General features: G+C 47.3%; 1 protein-coding gene and 2 long non-coding RNA genes across 5 annotated transcripts; all 3 read right to left on the reverse strand.

The window, feature by feature from the left end:
• Positions 1 to 279: 279 nt before the first annotated feature.
• On the reverse strand, positions 280 to 4,040 carry LOC310769141. Of its 3 annotated transcripts, none has more exons than XR_014551434.1 (3): positions 3,877 to 3,893; positions 3,166 to 3,746; positions 280 to 1,058 (listed from the first exon to the last, which is right to left on the reverse strand). It is a non-coding gene; the product is annotated as an uncharacterized lncRNA (long non-coding RNA). The 3 variants fall into 3 exon arrangements; XR_014551435.1 differs by having other exon boundaries at positions 3,166 to 3,799; positions 3,877 to 3,891; XR_014551433.1 differs by having other exon boundaries at positions 3,166 to 4,040.
• A 2,750-nt stretch (positions 4,041 to 6,790) lies between these two features.
• Positions 6,791 to 10,062, reverse strand: LOC310769147. Its single transcript, XR_014551445.1, has 2 exons — positions 9,598 to 10,062; positions 6,791 to 8,154 (listed from the first exon to the last, which is right to left on the reverse strand). It is a non-coding gene; the product is annotated as an uncharacterized lncRNA (long non-coding RNA).
• A 5,963-nt stretch (positions 10,063 to 16,025) lies between these two features.
• On the reverse strand, positions 16,026 to 18,961 carry LOC310769083 (trafficking regulator of GLUT4 1-like). Its single transcript, XM_083628172.1, has 2 exons — positions 18,353 to 18,961; positions 16,026 to 16,366 (listed from the first exon to the last, which is right to left on the reverse strand). Exons 1-2 carry the CDS (start codon positions 18,665 to 18,667, stop codon positions 16,193 to 16,195), a joined length of 489 nt encoding a protein of 162 aa, XP_083484298.1. The 5' UTR covers positions 18,668 to 18,961; the 3' UTR covers positions 16,026 to 16,192.
• Between the last annotated feature and the right edge of the window lie 1,320 nt (positions 18,962 to 20,281).

Raw genomic sequence — 20,281 nt, forward strand, 5'->3', positions numbered from 1 at the left:
GAAGCACCGAATGCAACTTAATATTTCCTATTTGGAATTGTATCGTTTGTGTATCAGAAAGGAATCACCCATGATGTCCATCACTTGCTATGTGTAGAGCATATGGATACTTTGATTACTTTCCCTCGGTAGAATAGAGTTTTGGGTCCCCCCCTTTATTTTCCCTTCTACACGGGTTCTGTTTCTCTTTCTCTCTTTTATTTATGTCTTACAATGTTTAGTGCACATAAAATTATGTACTTTTTGAACTTTCAATAAAGATGTCAAGAAAAGAAGAAGTGTAGAGCATTTGAATATTTTAATTACTTTGCTTTGGTAGAATTGGGTTCACATTTTTCTGCCTTGACTTGTTTAACCATTACACCTATGTTATCAACAGTTTGAGTCATTACCTTCAACATATTCACATACCCATGGCTTATTCTGGCTCCCGGCTTTATTTTATGTCTGCAGTTGTTCATCTCTGATCAATAATGATAAGTGGAGTCGGCATCCTGTCATCAGATCCTGTTTGATAACATTGCATTTTTCAGAATCTCTTATAATCCCCCCCCCCTTTTCAAAAATTATATATATACCTAGGAATAGATTTCCAATGTGTATTGGAATATATGACAGGATGTATTACAGAATATATTACAAATTTGCTCCTAGGTATTGCTCCTAGGCATTGCCTCTAAAGTGACAACATCAAGTGCTCTGAAAGTTCATGCACCCCATTGCTCGTCATTGCGTAAATTCAATAGAAATCATGTGATGTGCATGCATGTGTATACCAGCCCTTTAGTTATGGAATGAATCAAAATGCACAGCATCCAACCAGGCCTTCTCTGATTATTGCAGTGGTGGGGAGGTTTTTCAGGGGGTGGAGAATGTGCGGCAAATCCTTAGTTATGCGGATGCTGATTTTTTGCATTTGTATACACAATTGTCATTATTATGACATACACAACAATTAAGACGCATCCCACCCCGAGGGCTGTGTTGGCCAAAATGCGCGCCATCTTGGAGTTTCTCTTGGCAGCTATGACATCTCCATTAAGGTTGGCTTCTCGGGTCTGCGGAGGAAGAGAGAGAGAGAGAGAACTGACGGCAGATGTAAAGGAGAAGTACAGCTGTGCGTCATTGGCCTATTGCTGACAACTGTGCTCCAGAACTCCAGATAACCCCACTCAGTGGTTTCATGTAGATGTTAAACAGCAGAGGGGATAAAATCATATCCCAGCGGAATCCCACATTTCTGAGAAAGTTCATGACTGTGTTTGGGTGAAGGAGGACTAACAGGAAGCAGGAAAGATAAACGAAAGCAAAAGTGACCTTGCTAGAAGAGGTCATAAAGTGAGGAACAGAGGCGACACAGTGTGGTGGGGAAAATAACTACAGGGGAATTTGTATTTTTAATTCAGCCTTTAATATAGCCTATACAAGAGTATGCAGGAAGATGAAAAGAAATGAAAAGAACCACAGAAACACGGGGAAGGGAGTCAAAGTTTGAAATGCTAAAATTATGATGGAATAATTGTTGTAATATATCTAAATGAAAATTATAAAAAAATTAAAAGATAAATAAATAAAGGATCCAGAGTTTTGTCTTCCCCAATGGCCAGAGGCTGTGGCAATGTCATCTTTGGAGTTGGAAGACCCAATGCAAGCAGAGACTCCTTTGCTCCACCGTAACACAGAGGGCTGGGCCCATTTAAGCAAAACAACAACTCACACTGCTGGTAGAGGCAGCTGTGCTGATACTATACAGGGCGGAGGCTGCCTTTATTTCCTGCTGAAGCGTAGGAGATTCAGAGTTGCAGATCTTAGCTTGAACCCCTCCAGCCAGCTGGAACCCTCCTGAACACAGACTTGATTCAGTCCCCTCTCTGAACCTCACCCTGCCTCAGTTTTGCCTTGACTGAGCAAAAGCAACATCTGAGCGATCCCCTTATCCTGCTCTCTTTGAGACCACCACCCACTTTGTGCTCTGCCGTTTCTCCTGTAGCACAACACCGTGGCTTAAATGATGGGTGTTGTAGGAATTCTAAGGTCTCAAATATGGAATAAATGTTGGTAATTGCACACATGCATAAGTCTATATCCCACAATAGTGCAGGAGAGCAATCCAAAAGCCAGCTTGGGTCTCCTAAAGACTCTAAATATTTCCTCTGCTTCCTTAATCCCCCTTGCCTGAGACCACATGGGCAGGTAGCAATGAGGGGAAGTTCCTGAAGGGATTCCTCTCCTATATCTATTGAACCTCCTTTTTATTAAGTGTCACTGTTTGCCCAGATGAGGGATGACTGACAGGCATCCTGATTGTCTTATCCAGGGGTCCGCAAGGTTTACCTTGCCTGGGTTGGTTCACTCCAGCAGAAATCCCTCTGTGGGCCAGATTGTGCGGGTGCCCGTGATTTCCGGCATCTGCGCAGACGCAATTTCTGGCGCTGTGAAAGCGAGTCCCTGTACCAGTTTAGCACAGCACGCGGGGACTCGCCGAGCAGGCGGCTCAGTTTGGGGGTGGCTTGTGGGCTGGTTATACGATCCACGCGGTCCACTTGTGGTCCATGGGCCTTAGGTTGCTGACCCCTGGTCTTATCAAATGCCTTTTCTGCAAACTGTGTCTGGAACTATGTAAATCTTGCCAAATCCTCAGGAATATGAAACCTTGGCCTACCTGAGCCACAGTTACCCCACATTATGTGTGATGTAATTTCTGACTGTTTGTAGAGGGGATGTCCTTCTTCTCCATGCCAAAATGAAAACCCTTAAAAGAGATGTTTTTTCTTGGTTCTGGGTCTCTCTACGCTCCTTGCTAGGTGGGGAGGGAACTCTGTTGCAACAGAAAAATAAAGATCTGCCTTGCTTTCACTGCTTCCTGCCTCCATCCATTTATCTCTGACTGATCATAGACTAAGGGGACTCGGTCCCTTAAGAAGTTGGGCAGCAAAAGTCAACCACCCCTATTTTTCTCTATCAGTTGGGGTGAGGAAAGAGTCCCCAAAGCCTGAATCCAAAATCCCTAGGCTCCCCTGCTTCCTGAATTTCAGCCACACCACAAGCCGCCTTCTACAGACTGTTGCTAAAAGGAAATCAGAAAAGGTCATGGGGCCTTTTGGACCCCCTCTTATTATAGCACTACATCTCCCCCAGCCCAAAGAAAAAGAGGGAGGAGCTCACCTGCATAGAGTAAACTAAGGCAGCAATGCCCAGGGGGAGGCAGCAGCAAAGCATGGTACAGATAGAGTAGGCCAGGTAATCAGGTTCATTGGCAGGTGGACCACGAATGATGACGGTGGCCTGCGGAGGTTGAAGGATCGGAACCTGGTAGGATCCTGCACCAGCTGCACCATAATGTTGGTACTGGGATGGCACAGCGTTAGAGGGCCAGCCCATGTGGCGGGGTTCCGGTCCAATAAGAGGTTTCGTTGGCTCAGGGTTTTCATGGGAGTCTTTGTCAGCGTAAGGAGGTGGATCCTGAGTGGTGGTGGAATCGTCTTTCAGCCTCTCGTAGTTGCTCATGGCGAACGGCCTGCTCTCCTTTTCCTCCCCTTTGCTCCCCGAAGCTGGCAGTCTGTGATTAGCTGCTAGGTGCTCTGCTCTTCCTCTCCTCAGCTGCACCTCTAACTCTTCTCCCCACCTCCTGCTGCCTCCCTCCCTTCCTCTTTCTCTTTCGGTGAACTTTGGTCTTCTTTTGCCTAGGCGTTGGCTTTACATTGCTGGCTGTTCTGCTCAGGTGGCTGCTAGTCCGTGCTCTGTCTCTGGAATTAGAACAGCAGCTCCACTGAGTCTTTCAACCCAGATGTATGAGTGGCTGGGAACGAGAGAATTGGTAATGACTCCTCCCCTAAAACTGCATACACCCCTATCATAAAATATGTACAATCGTACCTTGGTTTTTGAACAGCTTAGTTCCCGAACATTTTGGCTCCTGAACGTCGCAAACCTGGAAGTGACTGTTCTGGTTTGTGAACTGTTTTTGGAAGCCAAACATTCTAAGGGGCTTCCGCGGCTTCTGACTGGCTGGAGCTTCCTGCAGCCAATCAGAAGCCACAATTTGGTTTTCGAATGTTTTGGCAGTTGAACGGACGACCAGAATGGATTCCATTTGACTTCCACGCTGCAACTGTATATTATATCATATCACATATTTATTTATATCACTCTGAGGCTCCCAAAGCAGAAGCAGAAGAAGAAGAAGAAGAAGAAGAAGAAGAAGAGGAGGAGGAGGAGGAGTTTGGATTTGATATCCCGCTTTATCACTACCCTAAGGAGTCCCAAAGTGGCTAACATTCTCCTTTCCCTTCCTCCCCCACAACAAACACTCTGTGAGGTGAGTGGGGCTGAGAGACTTCAGAGAAGTGTGACTATCCCAAGGTCACCCAGCAGCTGCATGTGGAGGAACGGAGACGCGAACCCGGTTCCCCAGATTACGAGACTACTGCTCTTAACCACTACACCACACTGGTATACAATTGCAGTATTGCCACACTGGCATACAATTGCAGTATTTGCCTTTGAAACACAAGACTGCACGAATAGAATAGATGGCATTTACTAATTAACGTTCAAAGCACATCTTTTTCTTTAGCTTTAAGGCAGGGATGGGGTGCTTCGGGACTGGGTGTCCAATGTCCTGCCCCAGGCCTCACTGTTTGGCCCCAGGCCACACCTTCCCTGACTGTGTTCTGCATGGCTTGGGCTGGAATTTGTAGGATGAGAAGACGGGTATGATAGGCATGTATTCCTGTTGGTGAAGTGTTGGGAGAATTTAGGCACCAGGCCCAGCAGTGCTGAGCAGACGTGGCAGGAGGGTTGGAAAAGGGAGTTAATTGCCGGATAACAAGAGGAAGGGAACAAAACTGGAGGATGGAGTCTTATATAGGAAGGTAAAACTGGGCAGGATGGTGGAATAATAATAATAATAATAATAATAGTAATAATAATAATTTATTTATACCCCACCCATCTGGCTGGGTTTCCCCAGTCACTCTGGGCGGCTTCCAACATAATATTAAAATACAATAGTCCATCAAACATTAAAAGCTTCCCTAAACAGGGCTGCCTTCAGATGTCTTCTAAAAGTCTGGTAGTTGTTTTTCTCTTTGACATCTGGTGGGAGGGCGTTCCACAGGGCGGGTGCCACTACCGAGAAGGCCCTCTGCCTGGTTCCCTGTAACTTGGCTTCTCACAGCAAGAGAACTGCCAGAAGGCCCTCGATGCTGGACCTCAGTGTCCGGGCAGAATGATGGGGGTGGAGACGCTCCTTCAGGTATACTGGACCGAGGCCGTTTAGGGCTTTAAAGGTCAGCACCAACACTTTGCATTGTGCTCAGAAGCGTACTGGGAGCCAGTGTAGGTCTTTCAAGACCGGTTTTATGTGGTCCCGGCGGCCATTCCCAGTCACCAGTCTAGCTGCCGCATTCTGGATTAGTTGTAGTTTCCAGGTCACCTTCAAAGGTAGCCCCACATAGAGCACATTGCAGTACTCCAAGTGAGCGATAACTAGAGCATGCACCACTCTGGCGAGACAGTCTGCGGGCAGGTAGGGTCTCAGCCTGCGTACCAGATGGAGCTGATAAACAGCTGCCCTGGACACAGAATTGACCTGCACCTCCATAGACAGCTGTGAGTTCAGAATGACTCCCGGGCTGCACACCTGGTCCTTCAGGGGCACAATTACCCCATTCAGGACCAGGGACTCCTCCACACCTGCCCGCCTCCTGTCCCCCAGTGAGGAGAGTTGCAGCTGGGAGCCAGAAGGTTAAGCCCATATCATGATTTTAAGGCAGGGGCAGACTTTGGTCTTTCAGATTTCAGAGACTCCCTGCCCAAGGCCAACATTTCGTGCCTCCCACCTCTCACTTTCCATTCTGCTCAATTCACCATGCCATAGTTGTGGTGCCCAGTGCAGCAGAAGCAGTCACACTGCCCTAAATCCAACTTTGTTTTAAGGGCATGGATCGTTATATTTTATTGTTGCCAGTTCTGGGGCAAGTAACATGTCCATTGTCCATGGGACTCTGCATGGTATCCAACTGAATTCTACTCAGGGTAGCCCCACTGAACAGAATGGACCTACGTCAGTCATATCCATTAATTTCAATGGGTATACTCTGAGCAGAGGAAGCACTGGATACAACCTAATCATTCCTACTTGGAATGTTTGTGTATCAGAAAGGAATCACCCGTGATGTCCGTCACTTGCTAAGTGTGGAGCATTTGTCCATGACAAGTCTGCGTTTGTAATGCAAGTTGTTCATATGTTGCGAGTTTGCATAAGTCTTCAATCCAATCGTAGAAGGGAGCCGCATTTTTATTTTTCCAATTCATCAGGATCAGTCTTTTTGCTGTGGTAAGGGCACGGAGAGTCCACTCGTATTGTCCTTTTGTAAGGTTCCATGAGCTGGCTATATAATTCGAGAGGCTATTTTTCTGCAAATGTACGGTTGTTCCGTACAGTTCTGTTGATGGTTCCAGTTACCCTCTGCCAAAAATCTTTCAATATAGGACAATGAAAAAACCTATGTTTTAGAGAAGCATTATCCTATTGCATCTCCAACAGTTAGATACATTAGATAGCCCTTTTTTAAACAAATGTAATGGGGTCCAGTATATTCTAAATATTATTTTTTCTTGTATGAGCCTCAATCTAAGGTCCATTGACACCCTTGTTATATCACTTAAAACAGTTGCCCACTGTGTGGTCGAAATGGAGATCTCTGATTCTTCCAATCCTCCCTCAGTACCTGTATATCAAATTGGTTTGCTAATAACAAAGATTCATATATGTTGATGGCTGAGGTTTTCTTTGCTGCGTAAGATTTAATCAATGATATTTGGAATCCATTCTTACAAATACTGTAATAGGTTAAGATCTGGTGAAGTACAATAACAACCTTGTAAAGCATAGAGTTTGGGGTCCCCCCCCTTTATTTTCCCTTCTACACGGGTTCTGTTTCTCTTTTTCTTTCTCTCTCTTTTATTTACGTCTCTCAATGTTTAGTGCACATATAATTATGTACTTTTTGAACTTTCAATAAAGATGCAATAGTAATTTATTATTTGTACCCTGCCCATCTGGTTGGGTTTCCCCAGCCACTGTGGGCAGCTTCCAACAAAGATTAAAAATACATTAAAATCTCACACATTTAAAAACTTCCCTAAACATGTCAAAAGAAGAAGAAGTAGTGTAGAGCATTTGAATATTTTAATTACTTTGCTTTGGTAGGTAAGGGTTCATGTTTTGTAACCTTGCCTTGTTTAACCATTACACCAACATAATAAACAGTTCTCATCACTCACTTCCACACATTCACATACCGATGGTTTATTTTGGCTTTATATTATGTCTGTATTTGTCCATCTCTGATCTATAATTGTAAATGGAGTATGCATATTGTCACCAGATCCTGCTTGATAACATTGTGTTTTTCAGAATCTCTTATAAACCCCATCCCCGTTTTAAAAAATTATTATGTGTACACTGGTACCTCGGGTTACATATGCTTCAGGTTACAGACTCCGCTAACCCAGAAATAGTGCTTCAGGTTAAGAACTTTGCTTCAGGATGAGAACAGAAATCGTGCTCCGGTGCCGCAGCAGCAGCGGGAGGCCCCATTAGCTAAAGTGGTGCTTCAGGTTAAGAACAGTTTCAGGTTAAGAACAGACCTCCAGAACGAATTAAGTACTTAACCTGAGGTGCCACTGTATAGGAATATATGGCAGAGTATAGGATATTATATTTTTTTCCCTAGGTAGAACTTCCAAGAGCACTTGATGTCCCCTTTGGGAGAATGCTTTGAAGTTCACACATCCCATTGTTGGTCATCAAGTAAAATAAACAGAAACCATGTGATGAGCCTGTACGTGCGACTCAGTCTTTTAGCACTTCCTGCTATGGAATGATTCATAAAGCACAGCGTCCAGCCAGGCCTTCTTCTCAGTAGTGCAACGGTGGGGAGGTCTTTCGAAATGTGGAGGCTATGCAGTGAATCCTCAGTCAAGTGGGTGCTGGTTTTGCAGTTGCCAATACAAAGTTGCCATTATGATGATATACATAACGAAGCAGAAGCACCCCACTCCGAGGGCTGTGTGGTTCAAGATGCGAGCCATCCTGGAGTTTCGCTTGGCAGCTATCACATCTCCATTAAAGTTGCCTTCTTGGGTCTGTGGGGAAAGAGAGAGAGAACTGATGGCAGATGTAAAGGAGAAGTAGACCTGTGCGTCATCAGCAAGGTACAGTGATACAGTCGAACGGCTTGGATCCTGAACAAATCGGCTCCCAAACGCCTCAAACCTGGAAGTGTTCTGGTTTGTGAATGTTTTTGGGAAGGCGAACTTCTGACGTGGCTTCTGTGGCTTCCGATTGAGTGCAGGAAGCTCTTGCAGCCAATTGGAAGCTGCACCTTGGTTTTCGAATGGTTCTGGGAGTCGAAGGGACTCCCGGAATGGACTGAGTTTGACAACCAAGGTACTACTGTACTCCAAAACTCCAGATAACCCCACTCAGTTGTTTTATGTCGCTGTTAGACAGCAGAGGGGATAAAATCAAACCCAGAGGAACCCCACACTAAAGGGTCCAGGGGATCAAAGAGCACTCCCTAAGCATCACCTTCTAGAAATGACCATCCGAGTAGGACCTGGGCCACCATGAAACAGGCCACCCACCCCTAACTCAGAAAGCTGCCCAGCAGCTCAGACCAGGCCTAGTTTGTGAAAACAAATGCCCCAAAGAATCCATGCAACTTTAAAGTGGTCATCAGAGACTCTTTCCTGTTTTGCTGCAAGAGGCTAACCCAGCTGCCTCTCTGGATGTTGGCTGCCTGAGAGTCATCCTGCGCCTGCCAGGGAACAGGAGTCAAGTCCTCTTTAGGTGGTGAGGTGCAGGACTCCGAAACAAAAGGAGGAAGGCCACGCAGGAGACAGCCCAGAAACATTGCTACCCAAAGTGCCTGTGGGGCCAGTGTCTGACTCCTCACTGGCCAGAGGCTGTGACAATGTCATACTTAGACTTGGAGGACCCACTACAAGCAGGGAATCCTCTGCTCCACCATAGCAACAAGAGACCAAAGCAAAGGCCTGGGCCCCTTTAAGCAAAACAAAAACTTTCAGCACTGGCAGAGGCAGCTGTGCTGAGGCTCATTTTATTTCCTGCTGAAGCGTAGGAGATTCAGAGTTGCAGATCTTAGCTTCAACCCCTCCAGCCAGCTGGAACCCTCCTGAACACAGACTTGATTCAGCCCCCTCTCTGAACCTCACCCTGCCTCAGTTTTGCCTTGACTAAGCAAAAGCAACATCTGAGCGATCCCCTTATCCTGTTCTCTTTGAAACCACCACCCACTTTGTGTTCTGCCATTTCTCCCTGTCCCTGTAGACAACACAGTGGCTTGAATTATTGGGGTGGAGAAAGGGCCCCCAAACCTTGAAATCCAGAAGCCTTAGGCTCACCTGCCCCCCTGAATTTCAGCTACAACACAACCCACCCTGTAAGCTTCTACAGGCCTCTGCTAAAAGGGCCATCAGTAAAGGTCATGGGGCCTCTTGGACTCCCTGTTATTATAGCACTACATCTCCCTTAGCCCAAAGAAAAAGAGGGAGGGGCTCACTCACCTTTATAGAGTAAACTAAGGCAGCAATGCCCAGGGGGAGGCAGCAGCAAAGCATGGTACAGATAGAGTAGGCCAGGTAATCAGGCTCATTGGCAGGTGGACCACAAATGATGACGGTGGCCTGCGGAGGTTGAAGGATGGGAAACTGGTGGGATCCTGCACCAGCTGCAACATAATGTTGGTACTGGGATGGCACAGAGTTAGAGGGCCAGTCCATGCGACGGGGTTCTGATCCAGAAAGAGATTTAGTTGGCTCATGGTCTTCATGGGAGTCTTTGTCAGAATAAGGAGGTGGATCCTGAGTGATGGTGGAATCGTCTTTCAGCCTCTCGTAGTTGCTCATGGCGAATGGCCTGCTCTCCTTTTCTTTTTTGGTGTTCCCTGAACGCAGCCTCTAAAGTCTTTCGCTCTGCTCCTCCTCAGCTGTCTGTGATTAGCTGCTGGTGCTTTACGCTTCCTCCCCTCGGCTGCCCCTCCAGCCGTTCTCCCCCTCCCCTCCCCTCTTCCTCTCTCTGCAAAGTTCGGTCTTTTTTTTTGCCTGTGAGATGGCTTTACATTGCTGGCTGCTCTGCTCAATTGACCCCTAGTCAGGGCTCTGGCTGTGGAAGAATATAACAGCAGCTCCACCAGGTCTTCCAGCCCAGAAGTATAAGGGGCTAGGAATGAGGAAATTGGTAACCCAAAGCAGTCAGATTAATACTGAGTGTGGCCTTCAATTTCCTCATATTTTCTGTGTGACTGAATGGACATGCATGCACACACCCACACACAGCACACCCCACACCATTTCAAAGCTGCAAATGGGCACATGCTTCCATATTTTATGTTATCGCAAAGTCAGAAACTGAGGCAAAAATTGATTGTTGGAACCAGGTCTGGTGCTGGAAATTGCTTTAGTAGTCCTGGCAGAATTGCCAAAAACCTTCCTTTTGTTTTGGAGACCGGCTGGTCACTCCCAATGAGTAGTTTTTCGAATGGCTAGGAAATGCATGAAATAGGGATGCCTCTCTCTGTCCACCAATCTTTTCTCCAAGTACTCCTGACCGGGAACACGTTGTAGCCCAGGTTTCAGCAAACAAAGGACAGATTGCCTTTTGAGAAAGAGGTAAATGTTGCTTCCAGCTGACTCGCTTATTGGCCACCCATCCTGATTTGTTTGTGCAAAGTTTACGGGGGAAATTAAGATGACAGCAGCTGTTTATTAAGTAATCACTCATCCCGCTTCTTAGATCAGAAAACGTTATCCCAACTCAGTGCCAACTCAGATCTCATTTTCTACCATAGACATTCTCAGATCAGTATGGTACAAAAACCAAAGCAAGGACCCCCAGCACAGGGAAGCTGTCTGCAGCGCCCGGTGCTGGAACTGGGACTGTTGGAGGGGCTGCAGCCGTGGCGGCTGCTCCTGTAGCCCATGCTCTTAGGCATGGGTAGGTAAACTAAGGCCCGGGGGCCGGATACGGCCCAATCACCTTCTAAATCTGGCCGGCGGACAGTCCTGGAATCAGCGTGTTTTTGCATGACTAGAATGTGCCCTTTTATTTAAAATGCATCTCTGGGTTATTTGTGGGGCATAGAAATTTCCCCTCAAAAAATATACTCTGGTCCCTCACAAGGTCTGAGGGACAGTGGACTGGCCCCCTGCTGAAAAAGTTTGCTGACCCCTGCTCTTAGGGCTTATCCGCACTTAACTTTTTCCTAGCTCTTTTCAAATCTTCACATTGAAGTGTGGTTCTCACCCCCCCACCCCAGCAAAAACCCATACTTTAGCGCTCGGTCAGTTCGGATTTTCCATGCTTTGCGGTTTGCTCCGATTGAGCTTCGAACAACGAGTTTTCCAGAGTGTGGATAAACCTTTAGTAAGAACGGATTTAGGGCTGTGCGACACGAACTGAGCGCTGAGCCAGCGGGGAGCCTTTTCAAATCCGGGTGAGGGAGGCTTCAGGACCCTGCCAGAAGCTTGCGCCTCCTTTCCAAAGTTTGGAAAGTCCGCTGGGGGGTGGTGAAGTCCACTGTTGGCCTCGCACAGGGCCCCATGTTACCCGAGTCCGCCACCGCCCTTCCTTTTACGCGTCGTTTTTGCAGAGCCGGAGTCTGAACGGACGGCACCCGCTGCTGCGCTCCCAGCTTCTGCCGGCGCCACGTCGGGTTACGTGAGCAAGAGAGAGAGGAAGCCATGGGTGCGGGGTTTGTGCGGCCCCGTGGCTTCCTGTCGCTGGAGCCCAGGAAGAGAAGCTGGGGAAGGCAGGGCGAGGATGGGGAGAAACAGAGTGGGCATTTAGGGTTGCGGAGGAGAACTGGGGATATCCCTAGGTTAGCTGCATAAATGACTGCCCCGCTGGCCTTTACTGTTTGGCGCAAAGGCGCAGCAGGAGCGGGCGAGGGGGACGGAGGGAGAAAGCGGGGAAAGGCACCGAAACTTCCACTCTTTCCTAGCCTTTTCTCCTACCAGCCCACACTTGGGAGCGGTGGGGATGTTGGGGGGGAGAGGGAGGGTGAGCAGCCAACTGGAGGAGAGGCTCACAGAAGCTGGAGACAGATCGGGTTGCAACGCATGTGGAAATGGGCGCACTGCGCATATTTACATTCGTGTAAGAAGAACGCACAAGCACTCACTACCTCGCTCCCGAGACAGCCCCAGGGAGATTGGCGTGTTGCACGATCTTAATTCAGATCACAGCCGTGCACGTGTCAAGCGGCTCACTCATCCCTCCAACTGTCCCTCCTCACTTTTTGCAACGTTTTGAAAGCTGATCTCTCTTTTCCCCACCCCCGGCACCAGTTCATCCAGAGTGAAGGTAAAACCACCCATAGGATTGCTTTTGATGAGTGGTCTGAATGGCTAGGAAATACATGAAAGTGAGAGACCTCTCCCTCCCCGCCCCCCATTATTCCTGCTCTGAATGGAAGGAGCGTCTCCACCCCCATCCAGTGCCCTGTGAGAAGCCAAGTTACAGGGAACCAGGCAGAGGGCCTTCTCGGTAGTGGCACCTGCCCTGTGGAACGCCCTCCCGCCAGATGTCAAAGAGAAAAACAACTACCAGACTTTTAGAAAACATCTGAAGGCAGCCCTGTTTAGGGAAGCTTTTAATGTTTGATGGACTATTGTATTTTAATATTTTGTTGGAAGCCGTCCAGAGTGACTGGGGAAACCCAGCCAGATGGGCGGGGTATAAATAAATTATTATTATTATTGCCTAGGTTTCAGAAAATGAAGGCCAGATTGCCTTTTTAGATAGAGATAAAGGTTGATTCCTAGCAGAAGAGTAGTGGCAAGTTTGTAAGTGGAGGGTCCTTTCATTGTAGCCTCCCCTCCCAGCCATGCCCCTTCTAAGACTTCTGCAATAATAATAATTAGGGTTGCATTGCCATGATCAATGCAGATCTCCACGTGTTGCCTTTCAGTTAGGGGTCCTATTTCCTGTGTGTGTGTGCATGGGCAGATGATTTGGAATGTTCCAATATCTTCTTTCAGAGCCACTTAAGTTGTCTCTTCCTTGAAGCCCCACTGCATGGAACAAATCTTGCACACTGTTCTCTTGAAGTGAAAGCACGTTGTATTTTCTGTGTCCCTTAAATGTTTCTTCACACACACCTTTTCCAGAGTGACCCTAGGAGCCAATCCTAACTCACCTCTTTCCATTCTGTTTGGTTATAATCAACACAAATGGTGAAAAGAGCTCTTTTCATTGCTTAAACCCTCCCCAACCCCTTCCATGCTGTTTGGGAGGCTCTGGGACACTGGAGACAGAGACTGTGCTGGGACCTTCCTGCAGCAGGGCGTAATGGGTATTTTGGGTATTTGACCTCCTGTGACCCTTGACCACTGCTGCTTCTAGATGACCTGTTTATTGCACCATTCGCCCTGATATATTTGCACAACAATTTCAGGGGAACGTTGATGACATCAGCTGCTAATGGAACATTTATATGGTGCATGCTTTTATTTGTATGGCGAAAGGTTAGGTGACATTGCAGTGCATTGCTTCATTTCTTCCTGTATTGCAAAAAGTCTGATTATTGGGGGAAGTGGGTTCATTGCAGAAGAGAACCAAAACTGCTGCTATGTGATTCATTCCCGCCCCCCGCTCCCAGAATAAGGACAGTCTAGATTGAAGGACAGCCGTTGAAGTTTGGAGGTTTCCCTCTCTCCCATAACACTAGAACTCATGGATCTCCAATAAAGCTGAAAGTTGGATAATTAAGGAGAGATAAACAGAATGTATTTCTTCATGTAGTGCCTAGTCCAACTATGGAACTTGCTCCCCCAGCAGGCAGGGATGGCCACAAACTTGGATAGCTTTAAAGAAGAGGATTAGACAATTTCATGGAGGAGAGGGCTATCAAAGGCTGCTAGGCATGATGGCTTTGTTCTACCTTCACAGCTGGTCAGTGAATCTGCCATGAAGGTGTCATGATTAAGCATGTCAGGGAATTCTGATGAAAACAGAAACGAGAGCAGAAATGGACAATGTTGGCTCATTCGCCCCCATATCTGAAATGGAAACCCCTCTAGCAGGTTAAGTCAGTGTCCCCTGTTGTTGCTGCTTTCAATCTACAAATTATGTCCCCTCTCACCACCCCCCATTTGCGTTGTGTTTTCTTTGCGTCAAAATGAATGGGGTGGAATGACTTAATGACAACGTAACGTAAGTAATTTATGTAATTTCACCACAGTGGACAGTAAGACGAATAACTAGGGTTGCCATACATCTGGGAAAACACAGACATGCCCTCTTTTGGGGGTCAACATGTCCATCAGGACGGATTTATACATTTTAAAGCAAATGTCCAGGATTTTTTTTGTTTTTGGCAGCGGCTTGGGTTGGGGCGGATTGGGCTCAGGCTGCTCTGCATGTCACTGCTGCTGCCAGCCCGAGCCGGGGAAAGAGGCACATGGATGCTCTGCATGCCATGGCTGCTGACAGTCCGAGCTGAGGAAAGAGGTGCACCCACACACCTCTTTCCCCTGCTCAGGCTGTCCTCTTTTTTGCTCTTCAAGATATTGTTGTTGTTGTTTAGTCGTGTCCGACTCTTCGTGACCCCATGGACCAGAGCACGCCAGGCACAAGATATAACAACCCTGGAATAACAGAGTTTGGGGCAGAAGGTGAACTGCAGCAGAATGGAGAAAGAGCTGTGTGTGACAGATAAATAACATTTATCATTTATCCCACTGTCCTTTCTCTATGTGGAACCAATAGCAGTTTTGTGAAAACATTGCACAACACAAAATCATGGTGATTTCAATGTATCTTTTATTTATTTTGCCTCAGATAGCTCTCTAAGCATCTCACAAATGCCTTCTTTGCATTAAAAACACATAGGATAAGTTATCACAGGATCTTCTTCTTTGGTGATCACTCGTAGTCGAGTAAGATTGTCTTCCATAAACACGGTTTTAAGAATGAAGCCGTAGGTGACTGTGGAGGCCAATTCTGCATCCACACGTCTTTCCACAGTGGGGACATTAGTTTCCGGGTGGGAGCTGATCATGGTGTGGATTTGCCAAGCGTGCCTTCCTCTTAGCACATTTCTCCCATACGTCCTGAGTTTGTATCTTCAAAGCCCATGACACCTTTGGTAAAGGCTGTTCTCCAACTGGAGCACTAGCAGGCCAGTGTTTCCCAGTTGTCGGTGTTTATACTACATTTTTTTAGATTTGCCTTGAGACAGTCTTTAAACCTCTTTTGTTGACCACCAGCATTATGCTTTCCATTTTTAAGTTCGGAATAGAGTAGTTGCTTTGGAAGACGATCATCAGGCATCCGCACAACATGACCAGTCCAACGAAGTTTATGTTGAAGAATCATTGTTTCAACACTGGTGATCTTTGCTTCTTCCAGTACACTGATATTAGTTCGCCTGTCTTCCCAAGGGATGTGTACAATTTTTCGGAGACACCTTTGATGGAATCTTTCGAGGAGTTGGAGATGGCATTTATAAGATTCCATCAACGGTGTCTCCGAAATTTTTTACAAATAAGGCCAAAGAAGTAGGACAATGGGGAATGGGATGGGTGTCAAGGATAGGGCTTGGGTAGAAATTTGTGCTCTGACAACTGTTGTGTTACGTGCATGTCCCAATTATTATCTGTGAAATGTTGGAAGAATGGTCAGCAGTGAAGAGGAACAGGACAAGACTAGAAGACTCTCAAAAGCGAAATAACTCTGGGTGGGAGAATGAGAGAGGGGAGAGATACTCCTGGAAGGAGTTTGAGATCTTTGGGTATCACAGAGCTGGCTCACACATGATGTTCATCACTTGACATTGTAAATCTATGCAGTGGCGTAGCGTGGGGGGTGCAGGGGGGGCCGGCCGCACCGGGCGCAACATCTGGGGTTAGGGCAAATCCACGGGTTAGGGGGCGCAAATCCACGGGTTAGGGGGCGCAAATTACTTGCCTTGCCCCGGGTGCTGACAACCCACGCTACGCCACTGAATCTATGCCTAGTTAGAACAACGGTATGGGAGTCAGCTCAGAACATACCACTTTACAGAACGATTCAAAGAGCACGACGTCAATTTAGGAGGACTTCTCAGACTTGGGCATCTTGAGCAGGGAAGGACTTTTAGCATATGAATGTTGTGTATCCTCAGGGGCTGATGGTTGGCACTTCGATTATCTGGTGAGAAATATTCATCCAGAAGATGATGTACATAATCAGGCACCCAAGACCCACTCCGAGTGCTGTGTGAGCCAGTATGAGTGCCAGCCTGGAGTTTCGTCGAGCGCTTATGTAATTTCCATTTTGGTTGGCGTTTTGGGTCTGGGGAGAAAGAGAACAAACTGGATCAGGGGAGGAGCACACTGACCCCCTATCTCTTCCCGAATGTGTGTGGCATAGTGCAAAATCAGACACCCATGTACAAAGTGGTAACTTGTCCTAGTCTGCAGGGGTATAACTGACCACTGTAACATCATGGTAAGTGAAGAACCATCTCTCGAACCAAAGATACAAGGCGGAGGTTCGATTCTCCTTGCTGCTTGACAGGAGGTTCCAGATGATTATCTGGTCCAGTGGTAACATGCAGTACTGTCGTGGTAAACATTGCCTCTTGTCAAAATGCAATGTTTTCTGATTTATCCACACTCCCAGATGCAGTAACTTAACGTATCAGCAAAACCCAGGCAAAAGAAACATTCAGAACAGTGCTGCACACAGCAAATAGTTCCAGCTATGGAATTCACTCCCTCAAGAGGGAGTGATGGCTTGGATGGCTTTAAAAGAGGATTTTAAGGTGGTTAAGACTGAATAGTGGCTACTAGCCACAATAAAAGGGACGCGGGTGGCGCTGTGGGTTAAACCACAGAGCCTAGGACTTGCCAATCAGAAGGTCGGCAGTTCGAATCCCCGCGACGGGGTGAGCTCCCGTTGCTCGGTCCCTGCTCCTGCCAACCTAGCAGTTCGAAAGCACGTCAAAGTGCAAGTAGATAAATAGGTACCGCTCCGGTGGGAAGGTAAACGGCGTTTCCGTGCGCTGCTCTGGTTTGCCAGAAGCGGCTTAGTCATGCTGGCCACATGACCTGGAAGCTGTACGCCTGCTCCCTCGGCCAATAAAGCGAGATGAGCGCCGCAACCCCAGAGTCGGCCACGACTGGACCTAATGGTCGGGGGTCCCTTTACCTTAGTCACTAATTGTTGCTGGGAATTCCAACTGGGGAGGGGGCTGCTATGCTCCTGTCCTGCTTGCAAGCTTCCAGTGCACATCTGGTTGGCCAGTGTGAGAAGAGGATTCTGGACTGGAAGGGCCATTGGCTTGGTCCAGCAGGCTTTTCTTAGGCTGTTATGGATTCATGGGTGGCATGCCACAGCTCAGATAAAACGCAGAGTGGGGCTCTGTTCCATGAAAACAGTTGCCACCATAAGCGTGCTTGCCTTTAAGCTTCCACGAGCTTCTCTCTTTGTTTTGCTGCAACATATTGTCTCAGCTACCAGGGCCGGGCCTAGACATTTTGCTGCCCGTGAACCAGACGGCACCGTCGTATTTCAGTGTATGGAATCCAGCTATACTGGCAACAGCATCTTGCTTTAACACAGGTGATGGTACGGTGTCCTCAGCCTAGATCACGCATAGGCAGACTTGGCCCTCCAGATGTTTTGGGACTACAACTCCCATCATCCCTAGCTAACAAGGCCAGTGGTCAGGGATGATGGGAATTGTAGTCCCAAAACACCTGGAGGGCTGAGTTTGCCTATGCCTGGCCTAGATTGTCTCAGAGGCCTTAACTACAGGGGAGCTAGCTGGGTATTTTGCCCTGTGTGAACCCTTGAGGGGTAAGCCCCCCCCAGTTTCCCTCAGAGTAGCCTAGATTGTCTCAGAGGAAAACTGAGTGGGGGCTTCCCCTTGAGGGTTCACACGGGGCAAAATACCCGGCTGGCTCATCTGTAGCTAAGGCCCTGTTTTAGCTCTAACTAGGGGACTCTCAGCACCAGGGTTTTTTCCACCCCACCTGGATCTCACCAGAACCGAGTTCTGACACCTCTCAGGTGGGTGCCATTGTCATCATAAGAGAACAAGGGAGGCGTTCGTGGTGAGTTCCAGCGCCTCTTTTTCTAGAAAAATAGCACCCTTAAGAAGTTACAGTCCCCGGGATTCTTTGGGGGAGGGGGAAGCCACGACTGTTTAAAGTGGTATGATCCTGTTTTAAGTGTATAGTGCAGTTGGGGCCTTAGATGTCAGCACAGGCAGCTGACCCTGCCCTTTAAGGTCCCCCCAGCCCTCTCTCAAACACTCACTCGGCTCCCACTCACCTGTATTGAGTATGCAAGGGCAGCAACACCCAAGGGAAGGCAACAGCAGAGCATGGTGAAGATGGAGTAGGCCAGGTAATCCGGTTCACGGCTGGGCTGCACGGAACTGATGACGATGGTTTGCGAAGTTTGTGCTATGCTGGCTGGACCATAGTAAGGGGTGTACTGGTGCGGCATAGCGGGAGTTCCTCTGCTGCCCGTGGCGGGTGCCATCCCAGCAGAAGGACCAGGCTCCTCGTTCTTTTCAGAGTAGGGCGGTGGATTATCCATGGGCAGAGCATTTTCGTTCATCCTCTCATATTTGATGTCACTCATGGTGCAGGTCCTGCTCTCCTCCGTTCTCCACTGGCTTGCTGTTCTGCTAGTGAAGTCTCTCTTCCTTTTCTCTCGGTATCCCTGCTTCTTGGGTTGTCTGCTGCGTGACCTGCAGTCCCCGTCTCTCCTCGGTGGGTTGCACCTCCAGCCCTTTCCCCTCCTCTTTCCCCTCCTCCTGCCGTGGTACCAGACCCACTGCTCTGAATATTCTTTCAGAAGAGTCCTTGCTCTATAACCTAGGCTGATCTGCTTGGCTGTCTTGCTTTAGGGGAGCTGTGTGCAATGCTCTGCCCTTGGACAAAACAACTGGGCACCGTGGTCCTCCCGCCCACCCTGCAAAATGTGTGGGTGTTTGGAATGAGGAATTAGATAATGAATAAACCCAGCCGATTGATACCGAATGTAGAAACGCCAGGGAGCATTTGATATCCCCTTATCCTTCCCTAGGAATGGAGCATAAATTAGTTTTTCTCTGCATTTCAATGCAGAACTACCTAAACTGTACTTCTCAAACCAATATACACTTCTCCAGATTTTGCAAAGCAGTTCTACAACCAAACAATATCCATTTATTAGGGTGAGAGGTGCCTAAAAACGCATGCTTCAGTAAAAATGATATACAAAACTGCATTATACATTTTTTTTGGGGGGGAAATTGCAGAAATATGTGCATTAGTCAAAATGTGTTTATTGAGAGAAATTAACACTGAAATGCTGGTGTATATAGATAGGTAGGTAGGTAGGTAGGTAGGTAGGTAGGTAGGTAGATAATTTATTACGGTCGGAGACCAGCTTATAAAACACACTTGGGGGTAAAATCCCAGAAGGAAAACAAGCATTTAAAGCAATGTAGAACAATAAATTTAAAATTTATAAATGTGATAAGCGTATAGACACTTAAAACTTTAAGATAAGCTACTGCAGAGAGATGACTCAGTCACCCATGGAACCGAGTTTGGGGATTTTCTTAACGAACTAGTTTGAGTCAGGGGATGGTCTGCGCCTGCAGATCTGTACACAGAATCTGGCAACCATCCTGGTTGTCTTATGATCTTTGCCTAACAGGAAAAGGTCTAATTTTTGCTTTTCTGGGAGGTCAGCGAGCCTCACCAGCAGGGGATCAATGGTCTCACTACGTGCCTCTTCATAAAAGGGACATCTAAAGAACAAGTGCTCTGGGCTTCCTATATCCCCCAATGAACAGGTGCAAAGTCTCTGAGCATATGGGACTTTTTAAAAGGATCCTTCCAGGACCATCGAGGGCAGAGCATTTTTGGATACGAGAAAGAAGAGATATGCTGCCAGAGTGGCTATATCTCTCTTGATTTCTCATATATATATATGGCATGAGGTTCTGAAAAAAAGAAACTACAAATTGCTGCAGAAATATGGAGAACTGAACTTAAGTTTGGAGAAATGAGAAACTTGGGTCACGGTCACACTATACATGCAAAGCACTACTTTACCACTTTAAACAGTCATTGGTTTCTCCCAAAGGGCCCCCCCCCCGTTTATTAAGGGCATTGAGAGTTCTTTGGAGACGGATTCTCCCCTCCCAGAGCTACAATTCCCAGCAGGGGTGCCAACTTGAATAAAATATGGGGAGGGGGGCAG

The sequence above is a fragment of the Podarcis filfolensis genome (assembly GCF_964270895.1).
Source record: "Podarcis filfolensis genome assembly, chromosome: 8".
In the NCBI taxonomy this organism is placed as follows: Eukaryota; Metazoa; Chordata; class Lepidosauria; order Squamata; family Lacertidae; genus Podarcis; species Podarcis filfolensis.